Source organism: Lampris incognitus, chromosome 16 (genome assembly GCF_029633865.1).
Source record: "Lampris incognitus isolate fLamInc1 chromosome 16, fLamInc1.hap2, whole genome shotgun sequence".
Taxonomy (NCBI): Eukaryota; Metazoa; Chordata; class Actinopteri; order Lampriformes; family Lampridae; genus Lampris; species Lampris incognitus.
Window position 1 is genome coordinate 32,437,223 of NC_079226.1, and position 10,347 is coordinate 32,447,569.

Below are 10,347 nucleotides of genomic sequence, written 5' to 3' on the forward strand. Positions count from 1 at the left end.
CCCAGTGTACTCCATGTACTCCTCACAGGTTGGAATCAAAATACAGCCTGTAGAGATAGCCTACTTCATGCTCAAAGAGTGAGGGAATGGATCAGGCTAAATTGCAGCAAATTGTATTACCGTTTCTATTACTGTGAGATTGAGTGGTATGTTCTACCAACTGTCTCGGGGGTCGAGCAGCGTGTGGCCTCCAAACAGCATCTGTTCAGTTCTAAAAGCTTTTTTACAGGCACTCATGACACTATAGGCCCATTTTCACGCCACTGGAATGTATTTGTAAGTGAGCAAAGTCAGCAGATAGACAAGTGGAGGGCCAGATGTGCTGTGTGAGCCCCCTCACAAGTAGATTATAAATGGAGACTATTTCCTCTCAGGCAGCGTTATTAACCTGGATAATGTGGTGTCACCAGTTGTTAATTTGCATACTGTGTCTGATTCAATCAATCTGAATTGAGCTAATTTAATTCATTTGTGACTGGATTAAATCTTTGTTATATTTGATGTGGATGCGCAGAATACAGCCCATATTTCTTAGTAATAATTGTAAGTGTGTGCAATATGATTTTAGCTATCATAAAAGTCAAAGAGGATTATTCACTTGTAAATCTTGTTTGTCTGCCAATTAAATAAATCATTTCAGGTAGGGGATGGCAGTGAATGTGTACGCCACATCTGTGTCCATTGACAACCTAAGCCGTCATGACATGCTGGCATGGGTCAACGATTCATTGCAACTCACCTACACCAAGATTGAACAGCTATGTTCAGGTAAGTCTCCTTTGGATGAGTTTGTACATTTATTCCCCCAAAATGGATTCACATTAATCACCAACATCACCACCATTTGATCCTCAGCGATCGTGATCAACACAGTGAACACAAAATGTTTTGATTTTGTACTCTTGTTTTCCAGGAGCGGCGTATTGCCAGTTCATGGACATGTTGTTTCCAGGTTGTGTCCTTCTGAAGAAGGTCAAATTTCAAGCCAGGCTGGAACATGAATTCATACACAACTTCAAAGTTCTTCAGGCAGCCTTTAAACGGATGACTGTTGACAAAGTCAGGCTTGTATTTTAACATCATCATAATATATAATACAATTAATTCACTAGTTTAGTCCCTGACTTTATTCCACACTGACTGTCAAACAGCTTGAGCAGCGATCATAACACCGGGAACTGTAGAAACGTTTGAAATGTTTTCTATCTCCACCCCAAACAGATAATTCCTGTAGAAAAGCTCGTAAAAGGAAAGTTCCAGGACAACTTTGAATTCGTGCAATGGTTTAAGAAGTTCTTCGACGCCAATTACGACGGAAAGGAGTATGACCCTCTACTAGCCAGACAGGGGCAGGAGATGACCCCTCCTCCCAACCCAGGTGATCACTTTATCCACAAACCAAAGAGAAACCCAGGTAACCACACGGTTTTACCTTTGCTGCACGGTCTTGCTGAGCTTTGGATGGCTCAAAAGTGCTCCCTGTGCAGGCAAGCGGTGTGCGCACGAATTCACAGCTTTCACGACTCACACAAATTCACGACTGTCTTGCTAGAACCATCTTGCTGCCCGGCATTGACAAAGCTACATGATATTTTGTAGGAATCGCTCAGTCACTGTTGACTTTGTCCTGATCCCTTCGTTGCCTTGTGGGACGTGGCATTAGTGGGGTCAATGATGCTTAAATTTCCAATTCTGATTGCTGATTAATGTCAGAAAAACAAAATTATTCATTAAGGTCTCCCTGCTTCACTGAAATAGCTATTTTGAGTGACAGAACTGAAAGCATATTGCGGTCCCAAACTGAAAAATTTAAATATTTGCGTCTCATATTATTAACAACAGTGATGCATTCAGCCTTACCAGCTTTGCTATGTCTTTGTGAAAGCTTTTTTTTTGCTTTGCCCATGGCATTAAGATCAAAATGATGGTGAACTATCTAATTTGGCATCTAGTGTGTCATAAGTCTGCTTTTTGACGTTGTAAGCCTGATTGTTCACAGGCAGATTTACAGCATTTTTTTTTCAAAATTGTTAGTGTGTGTTGGCATGTTTTAGTTTTGTGTTCATTTGACAAAGTTGCTATTGAAGTAGTCACAAGTGACAGAACACACTAGCTATTGGATTATTGATGAGCTCAAATAAGGGCAGTATTTGTCCCTGTTTGAATAAATACAGTTTTGCATTTCATTCTCCTTATAACCTTGGCCAATTAAGAGTCTAAATTTGTGTCATTTGCATAGGCTTTTCTTGTATTACATTGGAAAAAGGTTCACATGCTTAATGCCAACTCGCCATATCCAAGACACAACACTGCTACGCTTTAAATATCGCTTCTCAATAATGCAGCTCTGTCTGTCACCATAAATGCTGCAAAGCCAGTGTAAATGAATCAAACCCCTACTTAACCAAAAGCTCATCATCTCTGACCTTCTCTGACTGCTCCAGGACCACAGAGGACATCTCCAACAGTTCCCAAAAGCACGCCAGTGTCACAGAGAGTCCAGCACAACACTCCAGCAATGAGGAAGAATCCATCTTTGCCTAGAAACGGGGGTGGCGACGCTGAGATCACAGAACTAAATCAACAGGTAGTGTCCCAGGGCCAGTGCAGAGGCATTTATTTATTTATTTGGGTTCTTCCACTTTTTTTTTTTTCCTCCCCAATTGAATTTGGCCAATTACCCCACTCTTCCGAGCTGTCCTAGTCGCTGCTCCACCCCCTCTGCTGATCCGGGGAGGGCTGCAGACTACCACAGCCCTCCTCCGATACATGTGGTGTCACCAGCTGCTGCTTTTCGCCTGACAGCGAGGAGCTTCGCCAGGGGGATGTAGCGCGTGGGAGGATCACGCTATTTCTCCCCCCCCCCCTCCCGGCCGAACAGGTGCCCCGACTGACCAGAGGAGACACCAGTGCAGTGACCAGGACACATAACTACATCTGGCTTCCCACCTGCAGACACAGCCAATTGTGTCTGTAGGGACGCCCGACCAAGCCAGGGGTAACACAGGGTTTCGAACTGGCGATCCCCGTGTTGGTAGGCAACAGAATAGACCGCCACACCACCCGGATGCCCACGGTGGCATTTATTACACGTTGTAAAACCTTCGACTCACTAAGCCATGCCATTTGTTACTCTAATTTCTCTGCCCTCCACTTTTCTACTGTGCATAATTTCTCCCTCTGATGTCAAGATATATTGAATTCGACCCCTGCACCCCAACTGATGGTTGCTCTTAATGTCTTAACATGTTTGTTTTTAGCCAGTACGTGGAGAGAGATGGTATTATTGCATTAGATTTCCCCTCTTTTCTAATGACTATTAGTTTTGGGGTGCACTTTTTCTAAATAAGCAAAAGAAAGTTGAGAACATTGTTCAAACCTTTCTGTAAATCTATATTGCCAAGTTGTTGAAAACAGAAATATAAACTAGGTGATACTGTATACTCAGCTAGCTCACTTGTAGCCATATTGCTTTCCAATTTCTCATATGGCTACAAGCCTTATCTGCTACTACTACTACTACAAACTTGTACAAACATATGGCCACAAACCTTATAGTGTGCCATTTATCAAAAAAGAATAAAAAGGTATTTGAAGAAATATATATACACTACCGTTCAAAAGTTTGGGATCACCCAAACAATTTTGTGTTTTCCATGAAAAGTCACACTTATTCACCACCATATGTTGTGAAATGAATAGAAAATAGAGTCAAGACATTGACAAGGTTAGAAATAATGATTTGTATTTGAAATAAGATTTTTTTTACATCAAACTTTGCTTTCGTCAAAGAATCCTCCATTTGCAGCAATTACAGCATTGCAGACCTTTGGCATTCTAGCTGTTAATTTGTTGAGGTAATCTGGAGAAATTGCACCCCACGCTTCCAGAAGCAGCTCCCACAAGTTGGATTGGTTGGATGGGCACTTCTTGCGTACCATACGGTCAAGCTGCTCCCACAACAGCTCAATGGGGTTCAGATCTGGTGACTGCGCTGGCCACTCCATTACCGATAGAATACCAGCTGCCTGCTTCTGCTCTAAATAGTTCTTGCACAATTTGGAGGTGTGTTTAGGGTCATTGTCCTGTTGTAGGATGAAATTGGCTCCAATCAAGTGCTGTCCACTGGGTATGGCATGGCGTTGCAAAATGGAGTGATAGCCTTCCTTATTCAGAATCCCTTTTACCCTGTACAAATCTCCCACCTTACCAGCACCAAAGCAACCCCAGACCATCACATTACCTCCACCATGCTTAACAGATGGCGTCAGGCATTCTTCCAGCATCTTTTCATTTGTTCTGCGTCTCACAAACGTTCTTCTTTGTGATCCAAACACCTCAAACTTGGATTCATCTGTCCACAACACTTTTTTCCAGTCTTCCTCTGTCCAATGTCTGTGTTCTTTTGCCCATCTTAATCTTTTTCTTTTATTGGTCAGTCTCAGATATGGCTTTTTCTTTGCCACTCTGCCCTGAAGCCCAGAATCCCGCAGCCGCCTCTTCACTGTAGATGTTGACACTGGTGTTTTGCGGGTACTATTTAATGAAGATGCCAGTTGGGGACCTGTGAGGCATCTGTTTCTCAAACTAGAGACTCTAATGTACTTATCTTCTTGCTCAGTTGTGCAACGCGGCCTCCCACTTCTTTTTCTACTCTGGTTAGAGCCTGTTTGTGCTGTCCTCTGAAGGGAGTAGTACACACCGGTGTAGGAAATCTTCAATTTCTTAGCAATTTCTCGCATGGAATAGCCTTCATTTCTAAGAACAAGAATAGACTGTCGAGTTTCAGATGAAAGTTCTCTTTTTCTGGCCATTTTGAGCGTTTAATTGACCCCACAAATGTGATGCTCCAGAAACTCAATCTGCTCAAAGGAAGGTCAGTTTTGTAGCTTCTGTAACGAGCTAAACTGTTTTCGGGTGTGTGAACATGATTGCACAAGGGTTTTCTAATCATCAATTAGCCTTCTGAGCCAATGAGCAAACACATTGTACCATTAGAACACTGGAGTGATAGTTGCTTGAAATGGGCCTCTATACACCTATGTAGATATTGCACCAAAAACCAGACATTTGCAGCTAGAATAGTCATTTACCACATTAGCAATGTATTGAGTGTATTTCTTTAAAGTTAAGACTAGTTTAAAGTTATCTTCATTGAACAGTACAGTGCTTTTCCTTCAAAAATATGGACATTTCAATGTGATCCCAAACTTTTGAACGGTAGTGTATATATATATATATATATATAAATCATAAAAGACAATTTGCCAACCCACCCCATTTTGCACTCGATTGTCCTCCAGTTTAGTTTTTTAAGTACATGCATCAGGTGACCAGATACTCAAAACTTATGCAATTGCATTCTTCTCTTTCTCGTCCTTTGTATGTTGGTCTGTGTGAAGTTGATAAAGTTGAAGTTGAATGTAAACAGACGAGAGAGTGAGAGAGACTTCTACTTTAGCAAACTACGAGACATTGAGCTGATCTGCCAGGAACATGAGAGTGAGAACAACCCCACCCTCTCCAGGATATTGGAGATTCTCTACGCAACAGAGGTATTTATTGACATACCACATATATAAACAATGTAAATAAGGAAGAAACTATAATACTGTGATTACCAACCAGTGATGGATCTAGAGATTTTTTCCTGGGGTGGCAAAGGGGTGGCAAGACTGTGTCCCAGAGGTGGCAGCTGCCACCCTGTAGATCCGCGCCTGTGAGGGGGAGGGGGATTCTAAATCGGCGACTTCTGTTTGAGATGAGTTTGGTGCGGGTCTCATTGACCTTCACCATGCATGTACATAAAATATACTTTAAAAACATATTATCTGATTTATAAATGGGGTGGCAACAGGGGTGGCAAGACTGTGTCCCAGAGGTGGCAGCTGCCACCCCTTACCACCCTGTAGATCCGCCCCTGTTACCAACACTACCGCTACAGCTTACAGCTTTCACTACTACTATCACAATACTAATGCTATATCTACTACCACTATTACTATTACTACTGCTGCTGCTACTACTACTACTACTACTATACTGCTATTGTCACTGCTACTACTACTGATGATGATGATATAATAATAAGCCTCATTTACAAGGCCCTTTAAAAAACATACCCTGCTGTAAAAGAAAAAAAAAATTAAAACCATTCGAAGAATCCTGATGGTTTCCAACAGAAGAAACCATCAAACCCATCAGGTTTTAGAGTGTTTTCGGTCCCTGACCCAATGGTTTTAATGTGCTCTGATGGTTTCCATTAGACATTCTGACATAGAAACCATGACAGTTCTCAATAGAAGCATTGAAGCCATCAGAAAATGCTCTAATGGTATTTTTTGGGTTTATTCTTCTCTGCAGGGCAGAAATTACAAAAAGCTTGAACAATTAAATCACAGCAAGCATAAAAGGGGTGTCCGGGTAGTGTAGTAGTCTATTCCGTTGCCTACCAACATGGGGCTCGCCAGTTCAAATCCCCGTGTTACCTCCGGCTTGGTTGGGTGTCCCTACAGACACAATTGGCCTTGTCTGCGAGTGGGAAGCCGGATGTGGGTATGTGTCCTGGTCGCTGCACTAGCGTCTCCTCTGGTCTGCTGGGGCGCCTTTTCAGGGGGAGGGGGAACTAGGGGGAATAGCGTGATCCTCCCACGTGCTATGTCCCCCTGGTGAAACTCCTCACTGTCAGGTGAAAAGAAGTGGCTGGCAACTTCACAAGTATTGGAGGAGGCATGTGGTAGTCTGCAGCCCTCCCTGGATCAGCAGAGGGGATGGAGCAGTGACTGGGATGGCTCGGAATATTGGGGTACTTGGCCAAGTACAATTGGGGAGAAAAAGGGGAAAAAGCAAAAAAAAAAAAAGAAGCATAAAAGTATGTGGCTTGTTGGCAAAAATGTGATTTCCATGAAGAATTGGATTTAATGTAGTGTATTATATGAATTCTGCTGGCCTGAGTTTCTCATTACCAAGCATAAGCCTGATGACTTAGGAAGAGCTAGAACGGCTCTGTCTGAGAAATATGCAACATTAGTTGCAAGACACTGTATTAGATCTTCAGGAAAATTAATGTTGATTATGTTGATGTTCAGTCAAGAGGTTGAAAATTTAAACCAGTAGAGAATAATACCGAGCTGGACAGTTAGGCGAGCTACAGTCATACTCACAATCCCATATTTCTTTATCTCTGTCCTCTGTGTAAGGATGGCTTTGTTACTCCAAAGGAAGACAACTACCTTGATGAACAAGCTGACTTGGACCAGGATGAATACTGAGCCCATCATCTCCCCTCTCTCATTCCTAAATGTCTTTAGTCCTCCCCATCCTACTTTCTCTCCTCATTTTGTTTTTTTACTTTGTCTCTGCACACATTCAATGAACACCCCCCACACACACACACACACACACACACACTCTTTTGTCACTTTCCTTTCTCTCTCATATGTAGATCTGGTAGTCCTCTCCCCTCTAATCCCACCCCCCTCCCCTCGAACCTCTGGCTGTCTGCACACCAGAACTTGGCGTCATTTGCTGCTCGTCCTCCTGGCACCGACACAGTAGCAACAACAACAATAACGTGTGACATATCCCGTTTATTTTCAAGCATGAGTAATACTTAAAAAATTGAGCTAAACCGAGGCATCAAATTGCATATGATTATTACAGTGTTGGGTGAACTTAAGTGTTGTCAACATTTTGGCCTCTGAGAGAGCAGAGTTGCCGCTCGAGGCCGATATAATTATTTGGCTTTACTTTGCGTGCTATTGTAATTCTATTGTAGAGCACAGATGATCGCTGCTCACACTGTACTTTTCATCAGCACACACGCTCCTAACTATCAACTCTGAAACACAATTCATCTTTAAATAATGGCTTATTATTCATTTAACTTATGTTTCATTTAGGATGACTTTATGTAGCATAATTGGTGCAAAACCTACTGTACATAAGTGAAACACTGGGGCCCTTCATGTTATTTGGGTTACTGTGTGTGCACTTGAGTAACCGTAGACCTTTTGGTTTCTGTTATTAATGGCATGTACAAACACTGAAGGTAACAACTCAATGTGTATGTTCAATGCTCATTATTGATTCGCAACATATCTGAGCATGAGAATGTTACGCATTGACTGTGAATATATTTTGTAATTGTAATTTGTGTGGAGATTTTGTCTTATGCTTCACAATTCTGGATGGTTGCCATTGTATTTGCTTGGCCGACATACAGCAGGCTCTTGAGTTTGAGCTTCAGAGGTGGAAAACCGACACTGCGGAGGTCTTCTCTGCAGAATAACCAAATGTTTTTAGATTGTAGCTTCTCTTGTGTTTTATTCTAAACGACAAGGGAGCCTGGCACTGAGTTAGCACAATCCATCTGTAAACATGACATGAGTTTTTTGGCATGTTTGAAAGCCAACCACGCTGTATTTAAACAATTTACTACTAAAGAATTGTCCAAATAATGGGTTAATGAATTAAAGAAAAGAGCAGGGAGAAGTCAGTACGAAAGGGTCCGTGACCAGTTCAGAATGATGCTGGTCGTCATTAATATTAAGTTCAGCACCCCAAGCTAAACCTAAGGGAGCCTCCCTGTCCTCCAACCGCTTTCTTTGACTTTGCAAACTGACTGACATTTGCTCTGGAACTGACGTTCATTAACTGTGTAAATGTTTGCAAAATGGTCAGTTTTGACTAAATAAACAGTTGTGAAATAAATTGATCGTGTTTGTTTCTTTCCTTGTTATGTTTGGTAAGATATGTAGGCCAAACTATTTGGTCTTTTTGGCTGTAGCTACCATAACACGTGTAGTATGAGAGCTACGTCTACTCACAACGACTGGCACAATGATACAGGGTAATTGAATTGCAGCGAGCGTGCGCCTGGACAAGCGAGGTCACAACAGTTCTCATTACCGTACTGTAGGGGGCAGCAAAGTATCGGATCTACTGTGAGGAATGAAAATAAAACAAAACAAGAAAGAATGCCATGACGTCTGAGTAATATTTGTGACTATACAGGCAGATCAATATGTGGTGAGATTAGAGATAAAGAGTGTTAAAAAAAATCTACTTGCAGCGTTGCTCTATATGTTAAATGAGCATAGTATCACCGTTGTGCTCGGGCGGGGAATTAGCTCAAATGGTAGAGCGCTCGCTTAGCATGCGAGAGGTAGCGGGATCGATGCCCGCATTCTCCAACACGTTTTCCCTATTTTAAAAACGTGTGACGCCGTTATTACTAGCCTACAAATTAATAAAATGTTCTACCAAATGTTTTTGTTAAAAGGTTTGTATGAACATTATTTGTAACTAGCATTTATTTTTCATAACTGCAAATGAATTCCTCTTATGCATAAACTTATATTATATCGCAACACATACTCGTGTTCTCATTAGTTGCTAAACTGTTTTATTTCACTTGCACCTTCTAAGCAAACTGCTGGTTTTATCATATGACTAAATTAATTTCTTCCGATCGGTTACTGTTTTTAGCGACTCTTGATTTGTATTCTGTAAATTGTGCCCAGTGTGTACAAGCAGAATTATTTGGTCTTTCATAACATTTTAAACCACTTACTGGAGAAGATTCAGGAAGGCCTAGTGCAGTGCAGTACATTTTACTCATGTGTCACTGCTACTGCTATTATCTTTCCACATACTGTGTAGAGAGAGTAATACAGTTCAATATTCTAACCAATGGACCCCCTGGTGTATTATTTTGTAAGACCCCCCCAACACTGTTGCTTTGATATTGCATGCAATATGTTAAAGCTGATTCATCCTTGCGTCCCAAGCTGGCCAAATGTTTTTTTTTAATGTTATTTTCTCGTACATGGATATACAGACGGGGGATTAGCTCAAATGGTAGAGCGCTCGCTTAGCATGCGAGAGGTAGCGGGATCGATGCCCGCATCCTCCATTACATTTCACCGCGAGCCGATTCCGAAGAAGCACCTTATGATGAATGACTGTCAATTAAAAAGGTTCTAGAAAGTCACCGGCAAGCAACACTCCGTAAAAGAACCTCGAAATGTCTTTAATAGTAACTAAAACAAATCACCACAATAATTCTATACACAGCATATGTTGCTTTAATCTGAACACAAAATTTAAACAGGTTTTTTTCTTTCGGTTTGTGTTTTTGACAGCAAGCAAAGGTCACACATTCTTAGGTGCTGCAACTAACAAGGTCACACATGTAACAGGTGAAACTTACAAAGCAATTCCTTGACAGAATTGTAAAAAACAAAAAACAAAAACAAAATAATAATGATAAGGAGGCAAAGGGCCTCAAGCCCCCAGCATTTTCTTCACCATGTATCCCGGCGCGCTGTAGATGAACAGCCCGAG

General features: G+C 41.7%; 1 protein-coding gene and 2 non-coding genes across 4 annotated transcripts; all 3 read left to right on the top strand.

Moving 5' to 3' along the window:
* The first annotated feature begins 647 nt into the window (after positions 1 to 647).
* Positions 648 to 7,398, top strand: mapre3a (microtubule-associated protein, RP/EB family, member 3a). Of its 2 annotated transcripts, none has more exons than XM_056296132.1 (6): positions 648 to 768; positions 914 to 1,059; positions 1,222 to 1,414; positions 2,445 to 2,587; positions 5,403 to 5,555; positions 7,200 to 7,398. In XM_056296132.1, exons 1-6 carry the CDS (start codon positions 648 to 650, stop codon positions 7,269 to 7,271), a joined length of 828 nt encoding a protein of 275 aa, XP_056152107.1. In that variant the 3' UTR covers positions 7,272 to 7,398. The 2 variants fall into 2 exon arrangements, with proteins under 2 accessions (XP_056152107.1, XP_056152108.1); XM_056296133.1 differs by having other exon boundaries at positions 1,222 to 1,378.
* Positions 7,399 to 9,121: 1,723 nt separating this feature from the next.
* On the top strand, positions 9,122 to 9,194 carry trnaa-agc (transfer RNA alanine (anticodon AGC)). The gene has a single exon. It is a non-coding gene; the product is annotated as a tRNA-Ala (tRNA).
* Positions 9,195 to 9,843: 649 nt separating this feature from the next.
* On the top strand, positions 9,844 to 9,916 carry trnaa-agc (transfer RNA alanine (anticodon AGC)). Its single transcript has one exon. It is a non-coding gene; the product is annotated as a tRNA-Ala (tRNA).
* The last annotated feature ends 431 nt before the right edge of the window (positions 9,917 to 10,347 follow it).

What these genes read in the sequence shown, in the direction of transcription:
- mapre3a (XM_056296132.1), top strand. Translation starts at nt 648, where the DNA reads ATGGCAGTGAATGTGTACGCCACATCTGTGTCCATTGACAACCTAAGC. An exon ending in AACGGATGACTGTTGACAAA is followed by an intron (nt 1,060 to 1,221) that starts GTCAGGCTTGTA and finishes CACCCCAAACAG; the next exon opens with ATAATTCCTGTAGAAAAGCT. An exon ending in AGATTCTCTACGCAACAGAG is followed by an intron (nt 5,556 to 7,199) that starts GTATTTATTGAC and finishes CCTCTGTGTAAG; the next exon opens with GATGGCTTTGTTACTCCAAA.